This window comes from Chiloscyllium plagiosum, unplaced genomic scaffold, assembly GCF_037043375.1.
Source record: "Chiloscyllium plagiosum isolate Xiang-an unplaced genomic scaffold, Cpla_swu_hap1 HiC_scaffold_20, whole genome shotgun sequence".
Lineage (NCBI taxonomy): Eukaryota > Metazoa > Chordata > Chondrichthyes > Orectolobiformes > Hemiscylliidae > Chiloscyllium > Chiloscyllium plagiosum.
In genome coordinates, this window is record NW_028270158.1 from 41027861 (window position 1) to 41045573 (window position 17713).

Genomic DNA, 17713 nt, shown 5'->3' on the forward strand with positions numbered 1-17713 from the left:
TATGACATCACAAAAGAGCATTTTGTTTGCTATGATCACGGCAATCGCACACTGAATGTACTTATCTTTGATGAATATTGTGAGACTAGTTCCTGATGTGAGGGGATTTTGTATTGAGAAATTGAATAAACTAGACCTACCTTTCATGGAATTTTGAAGAAAGACGTGGTATAATTGAAAGGTGTAAAAGCTTTAAGGGGCTTGACAGTGTAAATGCTGATGTTTCCTCTGGGTTCCAAATTTAGATCTCTCAGTCACAGAATAAGAGATCATCCATTTAGGACTGAGTGACTGTGAATCTTTGGAATTCTCTACAGTAGGGAGTTGGGGCTTCTCAGTTGTTGAATATATTATCAAAAACGTTGACAGATTGTTGAGTACTAAAGGATATGAGGAGTATGTTTGAATAAAGACCTTTGTACACGATGGCTTATCATACACATATGATCTCTAACATCATAAAATGTCACAGATGTAAATAAAGATTTAGGGCAGTAGCTAATTTATACTCCATGTGGAACATAACATCAGAAGTGTAGAGGGCCATTAGTTAAGAAAAACAGCTGTGACTTAATTCTGAAAACTTATAGTGGAAATTGGCTGTGTAAGTCATTATGGCTTTGAATATTCCAGCATGTACTCCTGAAGAAGTAAAATTATATTTGAGATTGAGTTGCAAATTCTTCCAGTCTTAGTGGCAGAATTATGCAATTGGCACAAAGTTGAACAGAAACCTGAAAACATATAATAGTAGCAACTCTGTTATCAGTACTAAAGAGTGTTGCAAGCTGCAACAAAGAACCAAACCAGTTTTTGAGCTCTTGAAGACCAATTTTAAACACTCTGCTTTTGTTATTTATGAATGTTACGTGTTTAAGACTAGAGCTCAGGAAGAGAAGGAGAATACTGACAATATGTGACTGCAATGAGATGTCTAGTTAAATGTTATGAGTTACTGAAGGATGATTACATCAGAGACGAGATTTTCTCAGAAAGAAGTGATTCTGCTTTAAGAGTATGTCTATTGAGAGGAGCGAAACCTATTGTCAAGAAAACTGTTCAAGTGTAGAATCTCTGAAGTGTTTACCCATCAACTGAAGTGTATTGATGGAAGAACTGATGGAATTACGTATTATGCTGAGAGACAAACCAGTCTTTCAAACACAAGGCAATTGAAAGGAAGGATGATTTGAGGAAAGGACAACATAAAAATCCAGTACTGGATTTAAGTATAAGGAAGATAACACCAGAACGAAAACAAAGTATGTTTAGCACAGGGAAAGCAGTGCTCTAGCTGGAAGAGGCTTTCCAGCTTACATGATACTGCAAGTATCATGCGAGAAAAAAAACTGACTATGGATGAAGCGCTATGGATGAAGCATTGAACAGATCACTTCAATCTCACTGGAATGGATTATCTTGTTAAAATCAATTACTATTACATAGAAACAGAAACTAGGAGCAGTAATACACCATTTAGCCCTTTGAGCCTTCTTCACAATTCAATATGATCATGGCTGTGCATACAACTCAGTATTGTGTTCCTGCCTTCTCCCCATACCCTTTGATCCCTTTAGTCTTAAGCAATAATAGTCTTATATCTAATTTTTTTGAAAACATTCAATGTTTTGGCCTGAACTGCACTCTGGGGCAGAGAATTCCACAGTCTCACCATTTTCTAAGTTAAGAAATTTTCCTCATCTCAGTCCTAAATGGCCTACCCTGTATCCTTCGACTGTGATCCCTGGTTCTGGAAGTTCAGACTGCTGAGAGTTAGGCCAGCTGAAAGAACATTCCTAATATGATGAGCGATAACAGGCCTCAATCCATGAATTAAACTCTTAATGAATACTTGGAAAATTCAGCACTACACATCCTCACCACACTATACCCAATCAAGTGGAAGTTAAAATTGTCAAAGGATCATCAAAAAATATATTGGATTCAGCATAAATGTGTACAAAGGTTATTCTTAGAATGCAGGAATAAACCTACGGAAGCATGGAAAGTAGTCTAGATCAGCAACTAATGTAATGCCACATTCCACAGCATGGCTGAAGCCAATCGCAGTAACAGTGTTTGACAAAGTCCAGGAAGTTAAATTCCAGTTTGATAAAAATGCTGAATCAGTGCCAGGGTTAGAAAGTCATCAAAGTACAAACATTCAACACAAGTCAGTCCATTTGGCAATTTGAGACTCGAGACAGAAGTCATCAACTTAACTTTACATTATGAAAGCAAATGACCAGATCTATCATTGCAACCATATATGGAAATGTACAACCAGAAAACCTACTTCTTCATATCAAACAACTGATGAAGGAGATTTGATTTGTGAATTGAACAAGGAACTGAATCACCAGCAGTTCTGGGGTCAACACTTCTCCAAAACAAAACATAATCAATCTGTTCAGACACATCATTCCTCCATGTCAGGTAGGACCTTAACCGGTCTGTAGAGGGCTCTGAGGTATACAGTATACTACTATTGTGCCATAAGACCCTCAATTCCCAAAAATACAATGGATTTACAGCACCAATTATCACAGTTGCCATGGTAGCAATGCTCCAAGAGAAGTAATGGCACCCTAATAACAGTTGACACCACAAAAACAGCCAAAATAGTTTGAATGCATACTGTTAAAATGCATGATTTGCGTCTAATGCAGGTACTGGCACAGGCAAAATTGAGGTTGACTAGAAAGAACAAAGTTTTTTCCCCTGCATGACAATTTTCTTTATGGATTATGTTCATAACTTACAACAGATCTACTCATGCTCCTCTTATGTTCTTACTGTGCATGCATTTTATTAATGAAAGATTGGTTTAGATGAATATCTTTGGTAGCTTGTGATGCATCACACTCATATGACCTATGATATCTATATATTAGATTAGATTACATTACAGTGTGGAAACAGGCCCTTCGGCCCAACAAGTCCACACTGACCCGCCGAAGCATAACCCACCCATACCCCTACATTTACCCCTTACCTAACACTACGGGCAATTTAGCATGGCCAATTCACCTGACCTGCACATTTTTGGACTGTGGGAGGAAACCCACACAGACACGGGGAGAATGTGCAAACTCCACACAGTCAGTCGCCTGAGGCGGGAATTGAACCCAGGTCTCAGGAGCTCTGCCACCGTGCCGCCCACACGATGTACATATATATATATATATATTTTTCAGACAATATGTACACCACATGAAACAGAGTGATAGTGATTGTGAATGTGAAGGCAGATAAGCAGTGATCTTATTTGAAGGCAGTTCAGGTTTTAAGAGCCCACTGTTTCTGAAGATCTGCGACATAATCATGTTTAATTTCGACTAACATCGATAGCCTGCGTCAGATGACGTCACCACGCACAGTGCTGTGACTCCCAGAATGCCTTTCGCGCAGGGCAGGTTCTGGGATCTCCATGGAAACGAGGCCTAACGACAAAGAGAGAGATATGGAACTCCCCATTTTCAGTGCTCAGGAGAGGATTTAGGAAAGGTCGAGCGGGCAAGACGGGTACAGCGTCTGGTGGGGATTGATACAACTACGGGGTAGCAGTCACGGTTTGGGAATCAGGGACGGCCCAGGGATTGGACCAAAGCTGTGCTGTACTGGATATAGTGGGTGTATAGTATTTGTTGTGTTTCATGAACAAGGAAGAACGAGCCCATCTGGACACCAGATTCCATCAGCATCATGTCATTCAGAGACCTGAGGAGTAAGGATAATTTTCACGTCTGTGAGTTTGGGCTCTGGGTAGATGTAGCGTTGGATTTACAGAGATTCGGGTTCAGTAGGTCTGCTGTTTAACCCTGGTGGATCATCATTATCATACGTTATTTATGTTTAGACATTTTAAACTCTAGGGTAGAGCTACGGAGAGATGAATTATCTTTGATTGCATAGTTCCTCCTCCACTATTTGTCCAGGGCTGAATTTTGTAGTTAGTAACGAGAATAAGATTTACTTTGCATTATCTCCAAGGTTATTCCTTACACCATCCTTTGTTTTATAAACGCTGGCTGAGGAATGCAATAATTTGCCATTAGGTCCACACTATGCAGATGCATCAATTATTAGTACTTTGTTAGACTTGGGGAAAGTGAGTTGAGAGTGTTTAGCTGGAAAAGCACAGCAGGTCAAGCAGCATCTGAGGAGCAGAAGAATCGACATTTCAGCCAGGGCCCTTCATCAGGAATGAGGTTGGGAGCCTTAGGGTGGAGAGACAAATGGGAGGGGGATGGGACTGGGGAGGAGGTAGTTGGGAGTGCAATAGGTGGATGGAGGAAGGGGTACAGGTGTAGGTCAGAGAGGAGGGTGGAGTGGATAGATGGGAAGGAAGATTTACAGATGGGATAGGTCATGAGGATGGTGCTGAGCTGGAAATTAGAAACTGGGGTAAGGTGGGGGGGGAGGGAAAATGAGGAAACTGGTGAAGTCCACATTGATGCAATGGGGTTGGAGGGTCCCGAGGCGAAAGATGAGGTGTTCTTCCTCCAGGTGTCGGATGGTGAGGGAGTGGCGATGGAGGAGGCCCAGGACCTGCATGTCCTCGGCAGAGTGGGCAGGGGAGTTGAAATGTTTGGCCATGAGGCATTGGGCTTGATTGGTGCGGGTGCCCCAGAGATGTTCTCTAAAGTGCTCTGCGAGAAGGCGTCCAGTCTCTGCAATGTAGAGGAGATTGCATCGGAAGCAACGGATACAATAAATGACATTTGTGGAAGTGCAGGTGAAACGTTGATGGATGTGGAAGGCTCCTTTGGGGCCTTGGATGGAGGTGAGGGGGGGAAGGTGTAGTTGCAGGTTTTGCGATTCCTGTGGTGGCAGGGGAAGGTGCCAAGAAGAGAGGGTGAATTGTTAGGGGCTGTGGACCTGACCAAGTAGTCGCGGACTGAATGGTCTTTGCAGAAAGCGGATAGGGATGGGGAGGGAAATATACCCCTGGTGGTGGGGAACGTTTGAAGGTGGCGGAAATGTCGGTGGCTGATGTGATTTATGCTGAGGTTGGTGGGTAGAAGGCGAGGACCAGGTAGGGTTCTATCTTTGTTGCGGTTGGAGGGGTGGGGTTTGAGGGCATATATGTGGGACATAGATGAGATGCATTGGATGACATCTTCAACCACATGGGAGGGGAAATTTTGGTCTTTAAAGAAGAAGGCCATCTAGTGTGATCTGTGGTGGAAATGGTCCTCCTGAGAGCAGATACGGCGGAGGAATTGGGAATATGGGATAGCATTTTTGCAGGAGGTAGGGTGGGAGGAGGTGTAATCCAGGTAGCTGTGGGAGTTGATGGATTTGTAAAAAATGTCAGTGTTGAGTTGGTCCTCGTGGATAGAGATGGAGAGGTCTAGGAAAGGGAGGGAGATGTCAGAGATAGTCCAGGTGAATTTGAGGTCGGGGTGGCATGTGTTTGTGAAATTGATGAACTGTTTGATCTCCTCGTGGGAGTACGAGGTGGCGCCAATGCAGTCATTAGTGCAGCGGAGGAAGAGGTGGAGAGTGGTGCCGGTGTAACTCTGGAAGATGAACTGTTCTATGTAACCGACAAAGAGAAAGGCTGGGGCCCAAGTGGGTGTCCATGGCTACCCCTTTTGTTTGGAGGAACTGGGAGGATTGGAAGGAGAAATTGTTGAGGGTGACGACCAGTTCAGCCAAACGGATAAGAGTGTCAGTGGAAGTGTACTGGTGGGGACATCGGGAGAGGAAGAAATGGAGGACTTGGAGGCCCTGGTAATGGCGGATGGAGGTGTAGAGGAACTGGATGTCCATAGTGAAGATGAAGCATTGGGGGCCAAGGAAACAGAAATCTAGGAGGAGGTGGAGAGCGTGGATGGTGTCCCGATCGTAAGTGGGGAGTTCCTGAAGTGGTGGGGATAGGACAGTATCGAAGTAGGTGGAAATGAGTTCGGTGGGGCAGGAGTAGGCTGAGACGATAGGTTGGCCAGGCTAGTCAGGCTTGTCGATCTTGGGTAAGAGATAGAATTGGGCGTTCCCGAACAATGAGGTTGGAAACATGTGGGTGGGACATCCCTTGAGATGATGAGGTTGTGTATGGTCTGGCTGATGATGGTTTGGTGATGGGGTGTGGTGAGGTCATGTTCATGGGGGCGGTAAGAGGAGGTGTCTTCGAGTTGGCGCCTGGCTTCAGCGGTGTAGAGGTCAGTGCGCTAAACTACCAGTGCACCCCCTTTGTCCGCTGGTTTGATGGCGAGTTTTGGGTTGAAGTGGAGGGCTGCACGTTGTGAGGGCGAGAGGTTGGAGTGGGTGAGGCAGTTGGACAGGTTGAGGTGGTCAATGTCACTGCGGCAGTACGAAATGAAGAGGTCAAGGGCAGGTAGCAGGCCAGCACGGGGTGTCCAGGTGGATGGGGTGTGTTGGAGGTGGGAGAAGGGGTCCTCGGTGGGTGGGAAATTTAATTAATTTCAAATGAGGAAGCTGTTGAAATCCACATTTATCCCGTGTGTTTGCAGGGTCCTGAGGTGAAAGATGAGGGATTCTTCCTCCAGGCGTTGGGTGTTAATGGTTTCTTAGACTTGTCAATATTATTCCTCAAAACATATTTAAGATGAAAACTTCAAGGATCAGTGTACAACTGTGGAAGCCCATCAGTTCAAAACTATTGTTTGATACCGCAACAATAGAGTATCCTAATGAGAAGTACAATTATGAGGAAGTTCCAGAAATTAGCACCCCCAAGCTGCTAATTGATTCATTTTTGTGTAACGTATTGTATTTCAGACTTCACTGAGATGATGAGGGCTCTGGGCTATCCTCGTCTGATCTCGATGGAAAACTTTCGGATTCCAAACTTTCCTTTAGTAGCAGAGATTCTTATTTGGCTTGTTAAAAGGTTTGTGATCTTACATGTATCTAAAATACATCATATCAAGGTAAATGACAGTTAAGCTTTCTTTTAGAAAATGCACTGAACAAGAAACCTTAGTTATTCACTGTAAGTGGAATGAATTGTGAAGGTTTTGGTATCAAATCCACTTTGGTATCTGCACCCATAATCAAGGCCGACTATCCAGCACAGCAGCAGTGCACTCTATTTGGAAGATTCATCATTTTTCTCTCAGACAGCACCAACATCATCTGAAATATCTGAATATTCATCTTGTTTGATCATATTAGGATTTTGCTATGTGCAAATTGCTTACAGCATTTGTCTATATAGGGATATGAATACATATTAAAATGATTGCATTTGCTAGTGGAAGAACCATGTGCAGCTGCAAAATCACATCATCAGTGCATGACTGTATTTCTGTGTTTGGTATATTAGGTTATTGTAGAGAGAGAGAGAGACTCATCTAGAATATTCCCAGTGATATTTGCTTGCATTACTGGACTCCAGATTGAAAATTTGGCACTAAAACTTTGGTTTAATATAAGACTGTTTAAGACATAATAAATGAGAAATCTTACCAAATCTTATGGCACCAGTATGTTACTGTAACACTCTCATCCTTCTGCTGACATGCAATTGTTTATTACAGTCTGTTCATTACAATTCTAACTAATCCTGAAATCCTAACTAATTCCTACAATACAGGGAAAAAGGCATCATTTGGATTTGTATATTATGTGACTGTGTGGCTGGAAAAGCACAGCAGGTCAGGCAATGTCCAAGGAGCAGAAGAATTGACGTTCGGGTGTAAGCCCTTCGTCTGGATTCCTGATGAAGGGCTTATGCCCAAATGTTGATTCCTCTGCTTCTCGGATGCTGCCTGACGGGCTCTGCTTTTCCAGCACCGCACTCTTCGACTCTGATCTACAGCATCTGCAGTCCTCACTTTCTCCTATTACATGACAGTCTTTGTTTCAGGATTCAATCTGTTAAATTTTCAGGAAAGGCATGTGTGTATCTGCATGATGTGCAAATGGCTATAGGCCACCATCTTGAATGGCAGCTTGCAGAGGCAACACCTGATAGTTCAGTGATCTTTCTTACTGTTATCTAAATGCATTAGGCATTTAATTAATTACAACTAAAGGGTGCATTATGGAAACAAACCCCAGACAATGGTTAACAGCTTTAAAGCAAGTATGTATTATGTTGTTAGCTTTAAAAAGGAAGTTCAGATAATTCAGATCATTGGTCTGCTGAGACTTGAGATAAGCAGTTTGTTCTTGCTGGAAAGCATGACGTTTTGATTCTCCTGCACTACATTTGTTGTAGTTGACATAATTTACCATGACCTTCCCTTTCAACTGTGTTTTAGCTGTGTTTTGGGACTATTCTTAAAAGTTCTAAGTTCATTTAAAAGGGGGAGAGGTTGGAAAAATAGATACAAAAACAGAAATGACTGGAAAAGCTCAGCAGGTCTGGCAGCATCTGTGAAGAGAAATCAGAATTAACGTTTCATGTACGAAGAGTCACCAGACCCAAACATTAACTCTGATTTCTTTCATAGGTTCTGCTTTTCCAGCAATGTCTGATTTTGTTTTTGATACAGATCCGCCGTTCTTTCGGTTTTTATTGGGAAAATAGGTACATTGGAAAATAATCTTTCTTGGATTTTGTTTTATCAGATACGAGCCCCAGACAGATATCCCAACAGATGTAGATACAGAACAGGACAGAGTTTTCTTCATCAAAGCTGTAGCACAATTCATGGTAAGTGGCAAATAGGTCTTCCTCAGCCTAATGTGTGAAAACTGTAGTACAGCTTGAATCTGGGATAATCGCCAGAAACCTGCAGTAGGTTTTGTGAATATATTTATTTGTTGTATTGCAGGCTACTAAAGCTCACATTAAGCTCAATACTAAGAAGCTGTACCAGGCTGATGGATATGCGGTGAAAGAGTTGCTGAAGATTACTACCGTTCTCTATAATGCCATGAAAACAAAGCGAATGGACAGAAGTGAGGATGCTGAAGAAGACAGTTCAAAATTCAAATTTGACTTGGGGTCAAAGGTAAGTAATGCAAATGAATTTCTCATTCAGAACATGGTTAACACAGATGTTTGAGCAGTACCATACAAGAGAACTTCAGTGCAAATTCAGCAATGCCCCTCAGTTACTGAAACAGATTTTCACTAGACCATCCCTCATGACCAGCACTATTGTTTTCTAGCGCTGATAAATGGCTCATGCCCGAAACATTGACTCTCCTGCTCCTTGGATGCTGCCTGACTGGCTGTGCTTTTCCAGTATCTCACTCTTCGACTCTGATCTCCAGCATCTACAGTTCTCACTTTCTCCTATTGTTTTCTAGCTCCATTTCTGACTCATTACCCTTTCTAATGAAATTCTGCTCTCCAAGAGCATTGCCTTTTTGAATTTGCACCATATTTTGACTGCAAGTATGTTTAATGCTTCAGCTTTGCTGTTACTTTGAATTGTTGCCACAAGGTCAAATTAGCAATTCAGCACCCAACCATACTGGGAACTTCAGTGAAATTTTCATTTTGGCCTACAGTAGTGGGATGTTTTAATCATGTCCCCATGGTAAATGTACACCTGATACAAACCCAGTGATTTGCTCCTGGACACTATAAAATATCTAAATAAACTCTAACAGCGCATAGTTGAGGAATTTCGGTGCTAACATAGAGTCTATGTCTTCATGTTGTAAACTCCCCATAATAATATTTGAAGAATGCTGTATTGTAGTTTTAGTATTTTGCATCTTTTCATCTATTCCAGGTATCAGATTTGAAAACTGCCAGACAACTAGCCTCTGAGATTACCTCCAAAGGAGCAACAGTGTTTGATTTATTAGGAAAAGAAGTAGATCTGAGGGTGAGTCAGCAGATTTCTGATCAACCAGTAACTGACAACCAGAAGGTAACAATATCCCAGAATAAAAGATAAATTATTTTACTGCGTTCAATATAAACTTGCAACACTAGTTTGACATTGTCAAAAAACTTGCTGCAGTTTGTGTGACTGTAGTAAGGAGGACTTGCTTCTGAACTTTTGAATATCTCCACTACTCAAAACATTGACCAATAAAGCAAGCATACCTGCAATTCCCCTTTCAAGGAACTGTGAACCTGCGCTCCAAGTAGAATTGTAACAGGAGGTAATGAGCATGTCTGACAAAGGAGAGCCAGTGGATGTGATCTATTTGGATTTCGAGATATCTTTGACAAAGTGCCGCACAGTTGGATGCTAAATAAGGTAAAAGCCATGGGTGTTGGAGACAAGATACTGGCACGGATAGAGGATTGGCTGGCAGAAGGCAGAGTCTACACTAATGGTTAAGATTCTTGGTAGTGTAGGTGAGCAGAGGGATCCTGGTGTTCAGGTACATAGATCCTTGAAAGTTGCCAGTCAGGTTGATAGGTTGTTAAGAAGGCATGCGGTGTGTTAGCTTTTACTGGTAGAGGGACTGAGTTTTGGAACCATGAAGTCATGCTGCAGCTGTACAAAACTCTCCGGCTGCACTTGGAGTATTGCGTACAGTTCTAGTCACCGCATTATAGGAAGGATGTGGAAGCTTTGGAAAGGGTTCAGAGGAGATTTACTAGGATGTTGCCTGGTATGGAAGGAAGGTCTTACAAGGAAAGGCTGAGGGACTTGGGGCTGTTTTTGTTAGAGATATGAAGGTTGAGAGGTGTCTTAACTGAGACACATAAGATAATCAGAGGGTTAGATAGGTTGGGCAGTGAGATCCTTTTTCCTCAGATGGTGATGGTTTGCATAAGGAGACATAGCTTTAAATTGAGGGGTGATAGATATAGAACAGATCAGAGGTAGTTTCTTTACTCAGTAGTAGGGATGTGGAACACACTGCCTGCGACAGTTGTAGACCCACCAACGTCAAGGACATTTAAATGGTCATTAGATAGGCATATGGACGAGAATGGAATAGTGCAGTTTAGATGGGCTTCAGATTGCTTTCACAGGTTGGTGCAACATCGATGGCTGAAAGGCCTGTACTGCATTGTAATGTTCTATGTTCTAAATCACTGGTGAATTGGCAATTCAGCAAAATGCTGTGGATTCTGAAAATCCAAAACAAAACAGGAAAAATTGGAACCCACAGCAGGCTATGCAGTATCTCTGGAGAGAGAAGTTAATATTTAAGGTTAGCGCTAATTGGCTGACTTCAGCAAATTACATAGAAATTGCAGTGAGGCAAAGGGTATTAATCAACTGGTCTAATTTTGGTAGTTATGCTTGACAGGACCCTCCTTCCACTACTTGCTTATCTCACCCTTTTGACATTATCTTTTCTACTTAATCCAGTTGTCCGACTCCCATTAAAATTGGGGCGGCACGGTGGCACAGTGGTTAGCACTGTTGCCTCGCAGCGCCAGAGACCCGGGTTCAATTCCCGCCTCAGGTGACTGACTGTGTGGAGTTTGCACGTTCTCCCCGTGTCTGCGTGGGTTTCCTCCGGGTGCTCCGGTTTCCTCCCACAGTCCAAAAGATGTGCAGGGTCAGGTGAATTGGCCATGCTAAATTGTCCGTAGTGTTAGGTAAGGGGTAAATGTAGGGGTATGGGTGGGTTCGCTTCGGCGGGTCGGTGTGGACTTGTTGGGCCGAAGGGCCTGTTTCCACACTGTAATGTAATCTAAAAAAAAATATTTCTCTGCTACTTATTTACTTCAAAATGGAGCTGAAGCACATGCTAATGGGACAAAGCTCCCAACATTTGGAGTTGACTGAGCCGACAGCAGCTGCTAACTAGAATAAAGAACGAAGAAAATTTACAGCCCAGGAACAGGCTCTTCGGCCCTCCAAGCCTGAGCCGATCCAAATCCACTGTCTAAACCTATCGCTCAACTTCTAAGCATCTGTATCCCTTTGCTCCCCACCTACTCATGCATCTGTCCAGACACACACTAAATGAGTCCACCATCCTACCTCTGCTGCCAATGCATTCCAGGTAACTACCACCCTCTGTGTAAATCCCCCTTAAACTTTTCACCTCCCACCTTGAACACGTGAGTTCTCATAACTGAATCCCTCACCCTGGGAAAAAGCTTATCTCTACCTACCCTGTCTATACCCTTCATGATTTTTTAGACCTTAATCAGGTCCCCCCTCAATCTCCTTTTTTCTAATGAAAACAATCCTAACCTAATCAACCTCTCTTCACAGCTAGCACCTTCCACACCAGGCAACATCCTCGTAAACCTTCTCTGCACCCTCTCCAAAGTGTCCATTTCCTTTTGGTAATGTGGCGACTAGAACTGTACACAGTATTCTAAATGCGCCCGAACCAAAGTCTTGTACAATTTTAACATGACCTACCAGATCTTATACTCAATACCCCGTCCGATGAAGGCAAGCATACCATATGCCTTCTTGACTACTCTGTCCATCTGTGCAGCTACCTTCAGGGTACAGTGGACCTGAACTCCTAAATCTCTCTGCTCATCAACTTTTCCCAAGGCTTTTCTGTTTACAGTATAGTTTGCAAAAGACAATAGTTTTGCTAAAACCTATGAACTAACTGACATGGTAACACGGGCTGGATTTTCATCCACCATTGTAAGTGCAAGTTATGTAGAGGGATGTTGAATTTTAAAAAATATATTAGTGCTTGCTTTCTTGACCCTGGAAGACTTGTATGTAATCAACCTGATCGCTCTTCCAAGTTTACGGGTGGACCCCTTCCTGAAGATTTGCTGTCTCATAATGGTGGCAGAGGCCCCAATGTCCACTTCCATCTGTAATGCTTTTCTGTTTATCAATAACTCCATTGTGATCAAGTCCACCTTTCTCGCTTTTACACTTGTCAGACATAACTGGCCACCTCACCTCGGGACCATCTCCGAACTGTACATTGACACTGTACTATTTGATTTATTGTGCAGGCTTTGTTTACTTTTTGTTGTACAGTTTATATTCTGTATTTTCCTCCAATAAGGAGACTTGCATTTATGATTGACCAAACCTTTTTGTTTGGTACCTAAAGCATTTAACTTCCCTAAATCTACACAGGTCTGTGGGGTGGCTTCACTGACATCTGAAACAGTCTGCTTAATCGGGGTCTATCCGAGGCTGTTGAGTTAACTATTAGATTAGATTACATTACAGCGTGGAAACAGGCCCTTCGGCCCAACAAGTCCACACCGACCCGCCGAAGCGCAACCCACCCATGCCCCTACATTTACCCCTTACCTAACACTACGGGCAATTTAGCATGGCCAATTCACCTGACCTGCACATCTTTGGACTGTGGGAGGAAACCGGAGCACCCGGAGGAAACCCACGCAGACACGGGGAGAACGTGCAAACTCCACACAGTCAGTCACCTGAGGCGGGAATTGAACCCGGGTCTCAGGCGCTGTGAGGCAGCAGTGCTAACCACTGTGCCACCGTGCCGCCCTTGTTCTCGCTCTTCCAGTTCCCATATTCATTTCCTTGCTTTTACCAGTGCCTTCACTCTGAGTACAATTGCTGTTTGTGATTTCCCATCCTAATGGTGGATTGTGCTGTTCAAAGCATTTTGCAACTCCATAGCTCCCCTTCCATGGTCTATCGTCCCTTCAGTGACTAAAGCAATCTCCAGCGATTTTGAAAAAAAAATTAACTTTTAATTTTGATGAAAGCTTCTTTCTTTATGGCTTCATCATTAGTGCAGCATACTATATAAATTTCTTAACATCCCATTTAACATAGACCCAAAGTCACAATGCTCTGGAATCTTTGAGCCTCACCAACACTTTGAGCCTGCAGTGTTCTCTCCTAGGGGTCTGTTCGTCAAATTAAACTTGTAATACGATAAAATTACTGGGAGCTTGGGGTGGCAGTTCCGTTTGAGTAACTATACGATCTCTACAAATGTTTTTGTATCAAGGGAATTCAGGCAAGTTAAGTTTCAAATCAGACTGTCTGTTTCCCAAATGCAATTTAAAAAATCACTGTGTTTCTCCTCCCCCTCAATTTCATTCTCACAGAAAAGGTTTTAAGCATTCTACATACACAGTGTCACCGATTTACCAGGGCCCAACTTAGAAATGTAATACCATACAGGGTTATGTTAATATTAAAGATCTGACATGTGAATGTTTTGCTGTACTTGTGAATGGCTATTTTATATTGTCCTGCATTGTGTTCTAACTTGTCTACAAGTTGGCTTGTGAACAGACTCAAGAATAGAATCCATTTGCAACCCAGGGTCTGTCTATATTGTACCCACTTTTCTGTAGCCAGGTTGAACAGGAACAGCTCTAATTTTCTGAAGAGAGGCATTTGATGATTCTCTTCTTTGCAGAATGGACTTTTCTGGACTTATTCTGCAACTTCTGTAGCTTTTTCTTGCAGTCTGAGTTGCTGGCCTTTATCTCCTTGTCAATGTAATCACTCAGAAGCTTAGCTTTGCTAGTTATCTTGCAAAATATGATTTAATACAGCTATAAATCTAATTTACCAAGTACATTGCAGTCTATGTATGCCATGCTCCCCATTCAACTGCTGGGCAAGTCCCCACATGCCTGTGCACAATCTCAACTGTTCTCGATTGGACCAGCAAGTCACTTGACTTCTCCCTCTGCATTCATCTCTTAAAAGAATTTCTTTATTATAGAGTCTGCTTTTGAAATATCCGAGATAAATCACTCCACCTGCTGGTTTCCATTGATTAATAGATACTTTGCTTTGGAAATGAAATGGCTATCAGTTTTGTCAGTTTCAGACAATGTAGTTGTAAGTATTTGTGATGACAGCTGTAGCCATTATGAATGCTTTGCTGGATTTTAAATGATCTACCGTAAATTCTCTAAATGCAAATGCATGAATCACAAATTTGTCTATCTGCGTCAAAAAATAAGTAATATCAAAAATCAACATCAGGCAAAAATTGTATACGTGCAATTTTAAAACTATATTTTTAAATGAGCTTCTCACAGAGATTCTCGGGAACGGAACCGGCATGGATAAAGAGGAATGACTGTCATGGCTTCAGCTCAGTTCGTTGTCCATTGATTCAAGAAAGCTTGAAGATGTGGATTACATTATTGTACAAACTAGAGAGAGTAGCTTTTTATTTGTCATTTCTACCATATATACCTGATCCAGTAAAAATGAGACAGCATTCCTCCAGGACTAAGGGTGCCACGTGGACAGCACAAACTACACAATCGTACACAGCATAAAGTGCATAAGAATTGCAAAACATGCAAGTTACAGTGTAATAGAAGAATAATAAATAATAGACATTTTTCTAGCAGCATTTCAAAGTAGTGCACAGAACTCCAGATGGGAAAGAGTCCGATCATTCATACTGTGTTAAGGAGCATGATGGCTTTGGGGAAGAAACTATTACACAGTCTGATCGTGAGAGACCAAAAGCTCTGGTATCTTCTGCTAGGTGGCAGGAGGGAGAAGAGTTTGAGTGAGGGGTGTGTGGGGTCTTCCATAATGTTCTTAGCCTTTCAGATGCAGCGTGTGGAGTAAATGTCTGTAATGGAGGAAGAGAGACCCCGATGATCCTCTCAGCTGTCCTCACTATCCGTTGTAGGGTCTTATGATCCAAGTCGGTGCAAGTCCCGAATGAGTCAGTGATGCAGCAGCTCAGGGTATTTTCAATAAACCCTCTGTAGAATGTGGTGAGGATGGGGTGTTGGGAGGTGAGCTTTCCTCAGCTTGCGCAGAAAGTAGAGATGCTGCTGGGCTTTCTTGGCTATGGAGCTGGTATTGAGGGTCCAGACCTGTCACCAGGTATATGCCAAGACATTTGGTGCTCTTCACGATCTCCACGGGGGAGTCATCAACGTCCAGCAGAGAGTGATCGCTCTGTGCACTCCTGAAGTCAACAACCATCTCTTTTGTCCACATTCAAAGACGGGTTGTTGGCTCTGCACCAGTCCGTTGACCCATTGTTAGTGCTGATGAGACCCACTACAATCGTATCATCAGCAAACTTGATGATGTGGTTCAACCTGTGAATCTGTGCACAGTTTTCTCTATTCAGGTTTAAATTTTGGTGTGGTTGAATTCAGAGTTTTGATCAATTGCTAGTGATTATTTTTTCCAGTTATTTTGAAATAACTCCTTATGCTATGTGCATGCCTGTATGTAGTGCAAGGTGAATGACTACAGAGGAAGGACAGGTGACAAGGGGGGAATCTGAAAGGGAATGGGGCAGCATGGAGGTGGGTGGGTGTGAGATTAAAGGATCATTAACCCATGGAGAACAAAGGAGGTCCTTCTAACTGATTCACAAAATGCACTGTAAACCTGACCCCTGTGTGAAAAGATAAAAGTCCTTTGCTAATTTACAGACCTGTTGAAATGTATTTCAGATGAGCAATGTTGAGTAGGTTGGGTTTTCCCAAACCCATACAAAATTCTGGGCCCAAGTCTCAACGCAGTGCAATGTTATTCATGCTGCAGGACTCCTGGTAGCTGAAGGAAACACAGTTGTCCACACTAAATGTGTTCCTACTGGAATGCAAGCATTTCAAAAGGGACAGTATTGTCAAACAAGCTATTGTTTGGCCTTAAACAAAGAAAGAAAGAAAGAAAGAAACAAAGAAAATTTACAGCCCAGGAACAGGTCCTTCGGCCCTCCAAGCTTGAGCCGATCCAAATATACTGTCTAAACCTGTTGGCCAATTCCTAAGCATCTGTATCCCTTTGCTCCCCACCTACTCATGCTTTTGTCCAGACACATCTTAAATGAATCTACAGTGCCTGCCTCTAACACCTCTGCTGGCAACACGTTCCAAACGCGCACCACCCTCTGTGTGAAGTACTTACCGCATGTATCCCCCTTAAACTTTCCACCTCTCACCTTGAAAGCGTGACCTCTCGTTATTGAATCCTTCACCCTGGGGGAAAAAGCTTGTCTCTATCTACCCTGTCTATACCCTTCATGATTTTGTAAACCTCAATCAGGTCCCCCCTCAATCTCCTTTTTTCTAATGAAAATAAACCTAATCTACTCAACCTTTCTTCATAGCTAGCACCTTCCGAGGCAACATCATCGTAAACCTTCTCTGCACCCTCTCCAAAGCGTCCACATCCTTTTGGTAATGTGGCAACCAGAACTGTACTCTGTATTCTAAATGTGGCCAAACCAATGTCTTGTACAATTTTAACATAACTTGCCAGCTCTTATACTCAGTACCCCGTCCGATGAAGGCAAACATACTATATGCCTTCTTGACCACTCTATCCATGTGTGCAGCAACCTTCAGGGTACAATGAACCTGCACTCCCAGATCGCTCTGCCAAGGCTCTTCAGTTCATTGTATAATTCGCTGTAGAATTAGTCTTGCCTAAATGCATCACCTCACACTTTTCTGGATTGAAAACCATCTGCCACTTGTCCGCCCAACTCTCCAGTCTATCTCTTTCCTCCTATATACTCTGACAGTCCCTTATGCTTTCTGCTACTCCACCAATTTTTTGTGTGTATTTGCATTGATAATTTCCGACTTAGTGATGCTATAGTATCATAGGCTTTAAATTACACAGCTCATTAAGATGTTTAGATCACTTGCTCATCTAAATAAAAAACGGTTTGTGGAATTACACCATTTGTCATAATGCCAATGTTATTCTGTTCATACAGCAATATCTCCAAATCTTGCTGTCTCCAGGGATGCTTATAATTGTCTGTTAACTTCATGGATGCTAATTTCGTCAGCACCTTATTCTGCAGCCTCACTATCCTTAGTCAGGACCATGGAATGTGAGTTTAAGTTATTTAAACATTGAATCAGGTCAGCTGTTGACCAGGAATAATCTTTTACGGAGTTAATCAAGCTCAGGAACAATTTACTGCCTCAAGT

The 17713-nt window shown here is 42.5% G+C and overlaps 1 protein-coding gene across 5 annotated transcripts in view; it reads left to right on the plus strand.

The window, feature by feature from the left end:
* The first annotated feature begins 3418 nt into the window (after positions 1–3418).
* Positions 3419–17713, plus strand: part of ift38 (intraflagellar transport 38) — a 31757-nt gene continuing 17462 nt past the window's right edge. Inside the window, exons 1-5 of one of the 5 annotated variants that reach the window (XM_043711523.2) lie at positions 3419–3748; positions 6748–6859; positions 8545–8629; positions 8751–8930; positions 9663–9758. In XM_043711523.2, coding sequence (XP_043567458.1) covers positions 3706–3748; positions 6748–6859; positions 8545–8629; positions 8751–8930; positions 9663–9758 — 516 coding nt within the window. In that variant the 5' untranslated portion in view covers positions 3419–3705. The remainder of the gene's footprint in view (positions 3749–6747; positions 6860–8544; positions 8630–8750; positions 8931–9662; positions 9759–17713) is intronic. The other 4 variants (XM_043711525.2, XM_043711524.2, XM_043711527.2 and 1 more) reach the window with 4 other exon arrangements.